The sequence below is a fragment of the Alosa pseudoharengus genome, unplaced genomic scaffold (genome assembly GCF_046254945.1).
Source record: "Alosa pseudoharengus isolate Yale_2024_CS ecotype anadromous, Long Island Sound unplaced genomic scaffold, YU_APseudo_1.1 YU_APseudo_1.1_scf_9, whole genome shotgun sequence".
Lineage (NCBI taxonomy): Eukaryota > Metazoa > Chordata > Actinopteri > Clupeiformes > Clupeidae > Alosa > Alosa pseudoharengus.
Window position 1 is genome coordinate 39,997,709 of NW_027468881.1, and position 15,162 is coordinate 40,012,870.

Here is a 15,162-nt window from a genome sequence, read left to right on the forward strand (position 1 = left end):
CGATTTGATTGGTCCGCCCGATCTAGGGCGAGCATACTTGCTCAATGGAGCAATGCCAGACCGAACTTCCCGACCTCAAATGTTGTGGTAGCCTGGGTGTTCCCATGCTGCCTTGCGCGCGATTTGATTCACGCTGCTAAGGCAGCCTGGAGACCATGGAGCAAATTTTCGCCTGAGATAGGGAGCCAATCACAGAACAAGGGGGAAAGCAAGACGATGATGAGCTATGCACAGACACATTTGATAGACATCCGTGGCACCCAATAAACGGATCTGGGCATTTTTTTAAAATACGAGAAAATTAACATTTGGTTCCCAGACCACGTCTCATTGAGAAGTGGTGGCGCTAGCCAGCTAATGTTGTGGCGGGACTAAGTTCGGAATGGCACCCAGGCTAGGAGAGGTGACAAGACACTCATTACAGTTTTTTCTGATTGATTAAGCACATTTTTTGTAACTATGGCTTTTTTTGCAAAACTCTACACACAAATAGGAAAACCTTTCACCCAATCAGCAAAACATTGTAGTACTCTTGCAAAAGCTACACACCTTGCTTAACTCTTCACACTTTCATAAAAATTGTGTTTTCGTATCAAACAGTAAACACAAGCCATCACAATAGTAAGCACACAAACAATGTGCCAACTACACACTGATGGTATGAATAAAAAACACAACTGGCTTTTGCTTTCTCTGTGCACAAGGTAGACTATGTCAGTTTGAGGTCATACTTTTGTCATAGTTCTGTAAACATACAGGGATCCAAACTTCAAGTATTGGTGTTTATTTACACACATCAAAACAAACACAAGTATGTTTTTCCAAGTCAAAACACAAAATAGCATTTCACTGAGACAAAACAAATCAGTCTACATTCGGTCGTCTCTCTCAAAATTTCGTCTACATCACGCAATGTCCTAGTCCGAGGCACCGGGGAAAATATATTCTGGAATGCCGTATCCAGGCCTGACATGACAACATGTAGACTATTTTTTTTGCCTGTAAAAGGGCTATTTCTTTGTCTTCTTACCCTTCCTCTTCCCCCTCCTCTTGCTCCTCCTTGTCTTCTTCCTCTAACTTCACCTCCTTGTCATCCTCTCCCTCTCACTTCTTCACCTCTGCATCCTCTTCCTCCTCTTCTTCCTCCTACTTCTTCACCTCCACATCTTATTCTTCGGCCTCCTCTAATTCTTACTCTTCCTGCTCCCTCCATTGTACTCATTGTACATTAGCTGTGGCTTATTTATAGTGCTTAGGCTGATTGCAAAGTGAACTAATTATCTAAAACAGTTTTCACATGAGAAAGTGTGTCAGAGAGTTGGCAAAATAGTGTAAATAATGTGTATAGATTTGCTAGGAGTGTGTTGATCATTTGGAAATTGAGTGTAAAGCAGTGAGTTGTGTTTACAGTTCCGCAAAAAGAGTGCTGTGCAGTGGATTGTGCCTCCAGTTGTGCAAAGTGTGTGTTACAAAATTGCAAACTGAGTGCAAAGCAGTGTTTGTGCTTTTAGTTTTGCGAACTCAGTGAGTGGTTTTGCTATAAGAATTAATAGTTTTAGAAATTGTGCTATAAGAATCACGGTTGTGTTTAAGCATTCAGAAAAAACTGTAAATGTATCTTTGTATCCACTTTCGGTTTAGCACTTTGTAGACGGTCCCTAGACGCTCGGCTGAAAGCAGAATGCTCAAAGGGATGCATTTTATTTATCCACATAATGTACACGGTGCTTTCGGATAAAACCGGGTAGCTTGTTGTCTACCTTACTACGGTTAGATATAGCTGTTTATTTTGTAATGAAAACGTTTTACCTATGATTTATTGAACCGCAATTGCGAATCGAAACGCGAATCTTGCGTATCTGCCAATTTCTGTCTAACTTTACCGAAGTAAGCAATTTACCTACCTGCCTGTTTTAACGCTATGCAGTCTATGCTTCGATACAGCTTATTACAGACAATGGACAGACTCGTCCACAAAGAGGAGGAAGAAGGAAATTAGTCCATCCCGTGAAATCAACGTGCCAGTTTTGTATTCCATTGACAAATTCAAACCCGTTACCACGTTTGTCGTTTTTACGGATACCACTTTGCTTTCCTTAAATTATTTATGAATAGAAATATATTTATCATGGTTTTACGTGCATTCCTTTTTCAACTGCGATTGAGTAATAGCAGTTGAAAACTCTCCCAACGATTATGTTCCTTTCCTTTTAAGCAAATTGGATTTAGACGGATTTTTAAAGGGAATTTAAAGTGTCGTGTTGCTCGGAGGATCCTTGTAACCATTTGCCTGTTTCTCAGTCCTTTGGTAAGCACGACATTTTCTATTGAGCTACTGTTTTAGCGATAGGCTAAAATAATCTCATCAAGTTCATAATTTAGCATGTGTTAGGCTACATTGTTTTGCCCAGTCAGTCTAAGTAGCCTACAGTAGGCCTCGGTTACAGTTTTCTCAGTCGCTTTGGTGCATTTCTCGAATCATCAACATTTGCACAACAGTTAATGCATTTCTCAGATCAATTAGAGCAAACTGCCCCGCATAGTGAATTACCTGCAAAAGCGCGTAGGCCTATCTTGATCAAAATGCTTTGTTCGTGCCTCAAAAGCAAATATTTATACTAAGCTGTCAGTGCAATCAAAATGACAAGTCCTGACGTCAGGATAATCAATTTGTTTTTTCTTGTTGTCAATACGACAGTTTACTCTGTAGCCTAAGTATTGTAAAGTTTAGCAGGTCAGGAGCCAGAGCTTTGTTCAAAGCAAGCAAGCCTTAACAACTCGGTCATTATATAACAGTTTAGAACTATTGGCTAGGCTACAACAACATTAGACTTGTTTAGGGTTGGTTGAAATACTTTTGAGAAGGTAAGCTGTATGTGTTTCAAAATATATATTTATATTTCTAAACCATCAGTTATCCACTTTCCTTGATGGTTCTGTGCACTTGTAGTGGCTGAGAAGTTGTACTAATTTGAACCGTGTATTGTAGCCGTATTACGAAACAAATGAGTAAAATACGCGAGTGAGTTACGGTACGGATCCACTTGTACTTCACTTCTTTTTGTCGTGTCGCATAGATGTCGCGCTGCCTCCCCACGTTCAGTCGTGTGTGGGCGTTTTGTTTAAAATGTCAGTTACCAGCTCATACTCAGTTCGTTTTAACGTAGGCTATCTTAAGTGTTTTCCACAAATGGACCACAATTTTAGGCATGTACTTAACAGTATACAACACATTAATAGCCTAAACAAACTATGCAAGCCATATCGAAATCTTGTTTGTCCTGAAAACACAACACTTCTGCTGCTCTTATATAACTTGCACCACTATGCCACTTTACCACTATGCCACTTTATTTCTTACTTAGGTCAAACAGAACTACCTCAGCCTTTTATTGGCCTGACTTTGCACTAGTATTTTATTTTATTGACTGTCTATGCACAATTTCAACCAAATTTTGCTGCTCTTATTTTTTTCATTATATGTGCCCTCTTATTTACTTATTTACTTACTTTTTTGTTTACTTGAATGTTATGTTTGTCTGTGGACTTAGAATTGGTAAAATATGTCTTGTCTCCACCGTGGGATAGTGAGAAACGTAATTTCGATCTCTTTGTATGTCTGGAACATGTGAAGAAATTGACAATAAAGCTGACTTTGACTTTGACTTTGACTTTGTTTTATTTAAACTACTCAATGCAATCTCAAATCCTCACCAGAAACACCAACAGTCAATATATTCATCCAAATCCTAGTTTCGTTTGTTTTATGGACTAGGCCTACTAGGTGGTCGTGGAAGAGATCGTTAAAACATTATTTGTCTGGTAAGCGGAACCAAAGTTTCACAGGCACCGGTTGTGGTAGAACAAAGGACCTACAAACTCGTCCTTTCATTGGAGAGTCGCCTCGCGTTCAACGGATTCATTTGCATAAAGCTGGGCATCGGCCAGCTTTTTTGTCGCGCTACATTATTTCAAATGCAGCGCTGCCTTCCCGGGATGCTTTGCGGGCGCGTTAAAGTCGCTTGACGTCACCCATAGGACTAGAGTGGAATGCGACACGACAAAAAGAAGTGAAGTACAAGTGGATCCGTACCGTTAGTTTACCGGGCAGCACCAGGCGCGCAACTGAAGCCGAGAAGTCTAGCGCAAAAACAGACCCCAATAGAAACAAAGAGCCTAGACTACACCACAGCTTTCTGTCGTCATGACCATATGCTACCCTCTGATGGATAAAAGCTTTAGTTGTAATTTTTTCATGAAAATGTAAATAATGAAAACACCTAAAGCAAAGGGTTTGTTAAATTCCTCTGTAGGCCTGTATGTACAGTACATTCCTGCTTTGTTATTTTCACTTTTGAAATTAGACCATAGGATTAAAGGTGATGTACGACATGTATTGTAATAAATCATAAAATTACCATAATATGCCATCAGAGAGAGAAAGGCAAGGAGTCTCAACTGTCTGAGTTTCACAAATATGTGAACTCCATCAATCCAAATATAAGAATGACCCTGGAATACAGTAGAAAATAGATCTCCTTTCTTGACTTATTGATCAGTAAAGAGGACAACAGAGTCTTGCACTCCTCCATTTTCAGAAGAACTACAGATCGTAATACACTTCTCAGAGCTGTCAGCTTTCATCCACCACATCTAATAACAGTATTCCTTATGAACAGTTTTTCCGTCTTAAGAGGATATGTGATCGTGATGATGATTCTTAGTCCAAGTCTTCAGAACTGTCTGACCGATTTAGGGAAAGGGGATACAAGTCACAGGTAATCAAACAGGCCCAACATAGGGCTAATCAATGCAAAAGGGAAGATCTATTTACAAAATGACAAAGACCACAGAAGAGTCGCCAGGTCTATTTCATCACTAAGTTCCAAATCAGCTGTGAAAATTAAGAACATAATCAAGAGAAATTGGGGCATAACAAAGTGACCCCATGTGTTTTAAAACTAGTTTTGCTTTATTAAAAGTTGCCTTTGTTTTTTCTTTTTCTTTTTTGACAAAGTATTTGTATTGTTTTGACAGATGCATCTATGAAACTGTGGGATATGAGTGTGTTGCCATATGAACATTTTAAAGTCGATTGCACTCCAACTAGCGGAAACCATGGTGAAGCTGGTGCTAACTGCTGTGATCCTCCTCCTGACTGTGTCTGGGGTCTCTACTCCTGTTGCCTGTGGTAGAGCTGAGTACCTTATAGGACAGGAGTGCTGCCCCATGTGTGGCCCTGGTAAGGAGCACTCTGTCATAGTACACAACATTAATGTTTGATGTACATATTTTATAATTACTAATGTACTGTTTAAAGGTTATTATGTGCGGAGACACTGCACAGAGTTCACCAGCACAACGTGTGTTCCGTGTCCGTCATTGTCCTACACTGACGCACCCAATGGACTTGTGTCGTGCAGATCCTGCACAGTTTGTGACTCCAGTAAGCAAATACCTCAGCAGTTTTATTAATTGTTTTTTGCGCCTACTACCGGTATACATTTTGGTCTTTGCCTTGTTGATTGTAATTGAAATGTTTATTTAGTTTTATTAAGTATATAATCAGTGTATTATGTTCTAATGTAGCTGCAGGTCTAAGAGTGAAGAGGGCGTGCAGCTCCACCTCAGACACACTCTGTGAGCCTCTGGAAGGTCACTACTGCACTGACCCAATCAAAGATGGCTGCAGAGGAGCTGTGGAACACACAACATGCTCACCAGGACAATACATCAAACAGCCAGGTTAGGGAATCCTCTATAATTATGCTAGAGACAGGACAACAATGAGGTGAAAACACACACACACACACACACACAGTGAAGAAAAGAAAGACAGGCACTGCATTAAATATCTGCCCTTTACGTACAGTACCAACCTTGATTTTAGTTCTGTCTTTTCATACAGGCACATCGTCTTCAGATACTGTGTGTGGTGACTGTGTAGGTGACACATACTCAAATGGATCCTTCACATCCTGCAGACCACACACACAGTGAGTTTATACACTCTACATGTTTCCAGATTCAGATTTTACACTCAGCTGTTAGTCATCTAAACTGTAATTATTTATGTTACCTGTAGGTGTGAGTTGCTGGGACTTAATGTCTTGACAAAAGGATCAACATCTTCTGACACTGAATGTGCTGAAAGAAAAAACACTGTTGCCATTGTAGTCAGTGTAGTTGCTGTTATAGTCCTCATATGTGGGGTTGTGGTTGGTGTCTTTATATTACAAAGGAAGAGGAAACAACAGCAACCACCAACCCAACCAGGTACGAAAATGGTCACATTCATTTTTATTATTATTGTTTTAGACAATTGTATAAGTATTAAGTATAAGTATATATGCTCTTTTGATCCCGTGAGGGAAATTTGGTCTCTGCATTTATCCCAATCCGTGAATTAGTGAAACACACTCAGCACACAGTAAACATACAGTGAGGTGAAGCACACACTAATCCCGGTTACAAGTCCGAGGCGCTAACCAGTAGGCCACGGCTGCCCCCTTGTTGTTCAGACATTGTGTGTCTCTTTCTCAATATTTATATTTTATTTATACACACACATACATATATTTTCAATAGTTCTGGTGTCTATTTTAATTCTTCAGCTGCATTTATTTATTTTTCAGACAAATGTTTGAAGAGAGCCCTTACTGATCACAAGTCAGATCACATTGTAACAACAGAGGTAGTTATTCATTAAACCTTTTTTTCCATTCATCTATCTGCCTTTTTATTGCCTTTCTGATAATAATGTTTCCCTTCTGACTATAGGAACAAGGTGCACTCTGTGATATGAGGGCAGCAGATACGTGATCAGAATGGTCCAAGTGGCCATATTAATTAAGATGATGGTGAGTAGCCTACTGTTGTGCAACTCAGTCTGTCTGATAGGGATGAATGAAATGTTGCAGATAACATCCTGTGGAACAGCAGGGATCTCTGGCTTTTGATGGTAACACACAATTTTCCTACAAGAAAAGAGAGAATGTTATTATCAAGTTGCTGTATGCAAACATCACTGTGAATTAAACCAGTTTCCCCTTAGCGCTGAATGTACCCAGTTAGCTAACACTTGACAAAGAAGGGAATTGTGTTACTTTAACATCTCATCTGAGGGATGTTAAAGAAGCCCTATGCAACAATTTCAGCAAAAATGACCTTAATTATGCAGGTTGAGAGTCGTTGTGATGGTTCTACAACACTTTCTGGGTGGGTGCTCCGGAGGAAATGGGAGGAAATCCGGATGTGACTCAGCGGAAGTATCCAATCGTGCCTCGAGAATGTAGTTAGATTGTAGTTTCTAAGAAGACTCCAAAACGGACGCCTACCCTTTGGTGAACTTCGTTTTTGTAATGTGGTTTGATAGTCTCTTGAACAATGTGTTTGCTCGACCGTTTTATTGTGAGCCCTGTATGTGTTTAGCTTGGTTTCTTGATGGCTAGCTCGCTAGCTAGTGAGGGTTTAGCGTAGCAGTCACTTGCTACCGAAGCTGCAGGGGGAGTTATGTCGTGAAAAATGCGAGCCCAAATCCAGCGAAAACCCAGAAACAGCGAAGGAATAACCAGACTTGCATAGGGCTTCTTTAACATGGTGTATAGTTGGATAAGTCCAAAGTGTAATACATGATCTCATCCAGCTGCTTATGAACCAGACAGTATTGCAGGATGGCCTGTTCTCATCCTGGACCGACTGACCACTGTGTCATGAAGGAGCTGATGCGTCAAACCTCCTCACTACGCTACTTCCCCTCCCCACTGCAGAGACCTGGTCAAGCCAGAGTGGACAGCACACCATGAGAGGACACTATTTGGTGGATATGGATATTATAACTCTCAATAACTCAAGTATTTTCAAATCACGTTGTTCGCAAAACACCTGACATACCTCATGAAGAAAGGACTGCTTCCTGATAAGAGGACGCTGTGGCCCTGCATATCTGATGGTGAACTGAGGGACCTGCCCTGGAACCTGCATATCTGATGGTGAACTGAGGCAACTGCCCTGGAACCTGCATATCTGATGGTGAACTGAGGCAACTGCCCTGGGCCCTGCAGGAGGATGGAGAGGCCACAGACTGTGTGATGCCCCAAGTCCATGTGTCTGAGTTCTGCAAAGCCACGCATGGAAAACATACATTTAAGATGTTCACATGGGGCGTCATGTGAAACAGACCAAATGTGTTGGTGGGTGTTTTGTTTAGGATTTTGTTTTCAAGGAAACTGGGTTTGGAAGGAAACTGGACACTATAAGGATTGTCAAAGTTGAGAACCCTTTCGTTTGTTGTAGATGATCTTGAAAACAAAGTGAATGCTGGGTAATCTTGAGAAGCCAGCACTAAGGGATGTGGAATCCTTACAGTCAGAAGACATCTGGGACCCTTAGTTAAATGATGAGCAAAGTCTAAAGTCTGCTTTCAGTCGTTTTCTTTTTCAAGGAAAATGGGTTTGGAAGGAAACTTGACCCTATAAGGATTGTCAAGATACTGGATACTGGGAATGCTGGGTAATCTTGAGAACACTAAGGGATGTGGAATCCTCACACTGACATAGAGTCCATAGTGCTAGCCTGGGAATACCCATACGAGCCTTTAGCAAATGTGGGATTTGCTCTGCAGGGCCGTCTGGCCAAGAGGCCATTGAAGCCCATTTCCAATGTTCCTAAAACACAGCATGCAAATACCATCACTAATCCGGCGTGGATGTGTATTTCTTTGGAATTGAGTAAACAACTGCATTTAAAACCTTAGTTTACAAGATTGCTGCACTTCTGAAACGATTTGGTAAGAGTTTAATGCACCAATTTCAGTTTCATTTCACTGCTAGTTAAGCCCCTACTGGAAGTCGTGAGTCAATTATCCTTTTCCAGACCAACTCTTAAATACAATTGTGAAGGCCAGCGTGCTAACCAGGCTACCATAGTGCCTCCTGGAGGCTCTGATCCAGTGCAAGATTTGTAAAATTCATTCAGTTCTGCCATTAGTCATAGATTAGTCTGTAGATGCGTCCACATCAATAGGTTGTCAGTTTAAACATTTTATTAATTTTTTTTAGCCCCTGAAATGGAGTCTTTGAAATGCTTCTGCCCCCGTTTTAGTTTGATTACTCTGGGATTACGTTATAGTGCGCAGGGACAAAAAGAGATTTTTATACATAAATTTGTATGTTATTTTTTTAAAAGTATATATATTTTTGGGGGGCTTTTTATGCCTTTAATGATGGGACAGTGAGAGTGACAGGAAGTGAGTGGGAGAGAGAGTCGGGGTGGGATCCGGAAAGGACCACGGGGCGGGAATCGAGCCTGGGTTGCCGGCGTATGGTGCAGGTGCCCCAGCCAGATGTGCCACAGCTGAGGCCTGTATGTTATTTCATATATGGTTTTGAAATGAAAATACATTAATGTGGACATAGACAGCTTTTCTTATATTTTTGCTGAGTTTTCAAACCAGACCATAGAACAGCATAGTGCAATAACCATCAACCATCATACATCAATAAGTGGTAAATAGTGCTTGTTTATAGCAGGGTGTTGTGGAAACCTCCCATAAGCAATAAAGGTGGAAAGTCTTCAAAATCCAGTGGAATCTGAGCCGTCACAAACTACAGGGGCATTTTAAAATCTCACAAAACTACAGGGGCGTCTAAACCATAATCTCACAAAACTACAGGGGCGTCTAAACCATAATCTCACAAAACTACAGGGGCGTCTAAACCATAATCTCACAAAACTACAGAGGCCCCTGTGCCTATTACCACAGAAGATGATTTAAAAACCGGTGGAAAACAGATACCATTAGTCACTCACTCCTACAAGTGTCACCTCCGGTGTCTGACCAGCCCTATGCTATCCCTATTAGCTAAATAGAAGAGAGGATCTGAAGAATTAGCCTAAATAAATTAGAAACAAAAGAAAACACACAAGACCACAAAGGCGATTGCACAAATGCTATGGCTGGTTAGGCTATAGTTCTAAAGCATTTATCAGCATGGATCATAAACAACAGTTGGAAAAGTACCTAAAACAATCCCTAGTAAAAGTTACACAAGATACCTTAAAGTAGGACCAGAGAAGTGTATATTAAGGATCTTTGGTAGGACCACATCAGGTTCAAAGGAGGAAGAAGAAACAAACTGAAACACACTCCAAACCCTTGCACCTGTTCCTTGCGTGTTTACTGTGGAGTTAAAGCACTGTATTTATTTTTAACACGTGTTCCACTCACTGTGAGCTGACCAAGTGACGTGTTTGATGTCAGAATAAAATAAGTTACATTATTTGTGTCCTTATTTAAAGCCACTTTAAATGTAGTACATGAACATGTTAGTATATCTATGTGCCTGGTGTGCTGATTGCTTTTTCTTTTGAGAATGAAGAAAATCAGATAAAGCCTTTATTGGAATAGATGTTTCGTATAATCTGTAGCCTCAAATGGCTCAGATGGTCCAACGGTCATGTTGTATAAACATTCACGCTATCTGTTGATGTATTATTGGCAAAATATGTGCAGTTGTTCGTTCTCTTTTGATCAAAGTGACTCTGTATAATGCACAGTTCGTTGTAAGACTATGAGTATGAGAATGTTTAAATCCCATTTTATTAGAGTTTATTATAACCATCCACTAACATCCACTAGATAGGGTTGATACTATCCAGGTTATAAAGTTTTGTCAAATTCTATATCTCAGACCAGACTGGGCCTGATGTTTGGCTCACTGAGTGGACATAATGAAATGCACACAGTGAAACTCTAAATGCTGATGTGCCTGTAAGCTTGCTGACAATGCTGACACTGTAAACTTGAGCTGCTCTGACTAACTGTTTTGCTGATGATAGAAACAGCGGTCAGTTTGTTTTCAGTTTGTTACAGTCAGTAGGTCAGCTGAACTGCAAATGCCAAGACTCACATTAAAAGGAGCACAGCAGGGTAGAGAAAGGTCATTGTAGCACATTTGCACATCAACGCCATATAACATAGAGGTAATTGTAGCACATTTGCACATCAATGCCATATAGCATAGAGGTAATTGTAGCACATTTGCACAGTATCAACGTCATATAACATAACAATAAATATGGATACAAGTTGAAATAACCCATAATTAGCACAAATAACATGTCAGCTGCTGTGTACTTTGTGCTGATCGATGAGTCCTGTTTAGTTTCTAGTGAGATGTACAAGTCCTGTGATGGTCAGGGCAGAGTCATAATAAAACAGCTGTTGCAACATAATGAACCTACTCAGAAGCACACACATCTGTTTTGGCTATTTCCGGATGGCAAGTTGAGTTGTCAAGTTTTGGGAGTGTTTTGGAGTTCAAGTTTTAAGTGCTCTCAGAAACAGTGTTTTGGTGATGAAGTAACACAGCGGTTAGTTTGTCCTGATGTCAGCTAAATACTCAGAGGAACTGTGAACTCTTAGATACAGGAAGTACAAAGTCACACATTGTCGCTGCCAAGTATAAGGGTTTAGCTATCAACATTTCCCTCCTTACATTCTAACCCCCTCAATTTAACCACCATGTTGTTTGGTGGATGCAATTGAAGATAAACTGTCAAAACATATCAAATTTTGGGAGATCCGTTATCACATTTATCTGAAATGATTATCGCGAGAAGACAAAATTCATATTTAATCACATTGTATCACTTAATGGAAACATTGACCATTCACAATTGTGCTTTGTTTTCAACAAATATCACTTTATTTTGTGCAAAGCTGGAAACACAGCTACTGACAAAAACTATTTCAGAAATGTACTTCCTGATTCCTCTGTATCTGCATGACATTCCTGTTTATCTGACTTTGGTGGCAGACGTATCCTGCCAGTAAACCACAGTCTGTGTCTGATGAATGCACAAGGAAATCCCCTTTTACCCTGCAGCTTGGCACAGGCCTCTAGCGATGGCACTCAGCCATCAAGATAGCGCTCCGATCAGTATAGCCAGCCTGTGCTCCCACCACCAGCTCCTCATCCAGGAAGTGGCCCTGCAGGTTCTATCAAGAGGGTGGTGTGTTTCAACTACTGCCATGGCCGTAGATTTGTGTGGGGACCGAAGGACGTGTCCACACCAATGTCAAATTACGTCTGAAATGTCCCCACCAATTTTCAGGTTGGTTGGGTCGGGCAAGAAAAGAAAGGTGGAGGACATCAGAAGCTATTTCAAGAAACAAAATGTAAAGTCATAAAATGATCTGCTAGATCAAGCATAGAAATGCCAGAAACTTCGTTTTAGTTGACAATAGTTGACAGTGCTATGTGTATAGCCAAGGGATGGAAATTAGCACCCGCCACAGCCAAATACGGGTGAATTTGTGCACTGGTGGGTGAATTTTTTCAACTTACCAGCCACTGTGGCGGGTAAGATGGAGCTAGCATACCCAAAATATACAGTAAAATACAGTGGAATTTTCATAGGCCCTGATGGTTAAAATAATACATTTTATTTGTTACATCAAAAGTACCCACTTTAAAGGTAAGAAAGTGTCTCGTACAGATCGTGTAATGTGCAGTAGCCTATAAGGGTAAATCATGCTGATTTGAAGTGACCTATAATAACTACCAGTGAGCCGCAGTCTCCTGCGCTGCACTTCACTTTTTGACACTACAATAGGCACATGAAGTGCTAGCTAGCTGCTATTTGCTGTGATAATCAGAATAAACAGCAGACCTTACCGAACACTTTGGGCTTTAAACATTTCTTAAAACTGAGCTGTGCTCATATCTGTAAATATTAGAATCAGAAAATATTCAGCTCATGGTTAAGAGTTTGTCAATGTAGCCTTAAAGTGTAAGTTCAGTGTAAATTGAATGTGACAATTTGGGACAACATAGGCCAAGTTATGAACAGGCAGCTTACAGCAGACCCATGGGGGCAGTGGGGAGTTACTTTCAGTTTCAGTTTTGATGCCCCTATGGGTCTGCTTTAAGCTGCCTGTCCATAACTTGGCCTACGTTGTCCTAAATTGTCTCATTCTTTTTCCTATGGGCTGCATGTGGTGAGCTTATACAACATTTAAGTATTTTAAAACTGAGCTGTGCTCAAATTGGTCAATGCATGATATCATAACAGACCAAATAGAAAATAAATGATAAACATAGCTTAGATACAGTATATTTATAAAGAGTTGAGTATTTTTTTTTTGGGGGGGAGGGGGTGAGGACAGAAAGTGTGGTCTACAAGGGCTTTCTCCTCCATCATATGACTATGGTGGTCAGTCTGTCTGATGCTTGATGATGGCAACATCAGACTACCCAACAGATTGAAGGCATAATAACATGATCCAACCACCCACCTGCAAGAGAGGATGTCCGAAACCAAGCTTGGCTTACCTGCTGTCACCACTCTTTCTGCACAAATGGCAGAAGCATCGGTTAGTCCTACTGGGCAGAAAGGTAAATCACAAACATACTGTCCCTACTGTGATAATGGAAAACACTCTCTTAATGGAAGTACCAACTTCAAAAGAGCTCACTACAGTGTAGAACGAATCATGGATTGAGCAGAACAACAGATGCTGTGGCCATAAGTGCAAACTATAGGCCCTCTGCAAGACCTGCAACAGGAAACCCTTGCTCATCCTTCATGTGATCTGTCTACTGTGCTCTGATGGATCACTGCATCAACAGCTCACTACTCCACCTCTTCTGTATACTGGGCACCTGTGAACCTCATGAAGATAATTCTTCAAAAGTTAACCAGCTCCCAGTACCCTTGCGCTGATACTAAATGCTTGTTGGGTCAGGAGAAAAGCAATTTTGTTTTCTTTTGCTGAAGAGGCACCATGCAAACCTTGCTGTTTAGCACCTTTTCATTTAGCTTATTGGCTTTGGTGTCGTTGGCGCTTTGCCTGCACTACAGAAACACTTCAGATAAAGTGAAAGAAAAAGTAAAAATGCCGTAAAAATAGGATTGTGCAATAGATGAAATAAAGTAGGAAAATTTAGTGGCAGAGCGCCAGATTGAGATTGAGTGAAAAACATTCTGATGTATTGAGCTCAATACATTTGTGTTGCCATTTAGCTGTTTGTACTGCATAATATCTTAATGTGTTAACTTATCCAGGATAGATCAAAAAACACCCTTTTCTTAACTGTTTTGTAATCTCTCATCAACACAAAGCACACACACTTCCACACTTACCAAAAAAGGAGTGTTTTCCTTTTGAGTATATTCCTGTTAGACTGATTACCAACTGGTCTTGGAATTCAAGCCACTTCCGTTTAAGTTCTGGAAAACTATGACACTGTTTCCTGATTTCTCCCTATAGCATTCCCATATACCCTGATTAACTTGGGTGGAATTCCACCACATTTAGTTTTTATTTGTGAATATAAAGTTTAATTTTGAGTAGCCCAATTGCATGATTAACTTTCTTATTCAGCATTGTTGAGCAGTGTATGGGGGTGCATACAGGTTTCGGACATTATTGGGGTAAGTGCTATATTGTGAGGCTATGTTTTCGATGGTAACCCTTTATGTCAGTAAATAGTGAAAGTAATTCATTTTGTAGAACTGTTTTGTCGTTGACTATGACACCACAGTGAAGTTAGTTTCACTTTGCCTATGATTTCAAATAAACAGTGCAGATGCATGTAGACTATATTCTGCTAGTCACAGACAGGTTTTAGTGAAGAAAGGTTTAGTGGAATCCCTGTGTTGCATAGAGTCTCACGTGCAACCATATTCCTTCAAATGCGCCACTTACTATCTCATAAAACTACAGAGATATCTGTGCCTATTATCACAGAAGATTATTTAAAACCGGTGGAAAACAGATACCAATAGTCACTCACTCCTACAAGTCTGAAATAAGAATTTGAAATATATGGCTAAAGAAAATAGAAATGAAAGAAAACTGTATGGAGCACAAAAACCAGTTGGAAAAGTTCCTAAAACAATCCTACTAAAGGTTACGCAAGATACCTTAATGTAGGGTCACATAAGGACATGTACTATTTATATGTATTATTGGTAAAATATTTAGTTATTCATTCTCTTTTGATCAAAATGACTCTATATAGTATATAGTTTGTACTAAAACTATGAGTATGAGTATGAATGTTTAAAGATCAGAATCAGAGTTTATTAGATTATAACCATCCTACCCCCTGATGGGGATGATCATTAATTAAAAGGAGCACAGCAGGGTAGTAA

At 40.2% G+C, this 15,162-nt stretch overlaps 2 protein-coding genes across 2 annotated transcripts in view; one reads left to right on the plus strand and one right to left on the minus strand.

Moving 5' to 3' along the window:
* Nucleotides 1-15,162, minus strand: part of LOC143114821 (tumor necrosis factor receptor superfamily member 14-like) — a 199,895-nt gene that overhangs the window by 141,710 nt on the left and 43,023 nt on the right. The gene's annotated exons all lie outside the window — the stretch shown is intronic.
* Nucleotides 1,321-10,356, plus strand: LOC143115368 (tumor necrosis factor receptor superfamily member 14-like). The gene is made up of 9 exons (XM_076277348.1): nt 1,321-2,308; nt 5,038-5,242; nt 5,321-5,446; nt 5,590-5,745; nt 5,909-5,996; nt 6,086-6,276; nt 6,636-6,694; nt 6,781-6,860; nt 7,661-10,356. The coding sequence occupies exons 2-8, from the start codon at nt 5,077-5,079 to the stop codon at nt 6,820-6,822; spliced, it is 828 nt and encodes a 275-aa protein (XP_076133463.1). The 5' UTR covers nt 1,321-2,308; nt 5,038-5,076; the 3' UTR covers nt 6,823-6,860; nt 7,661-10,356.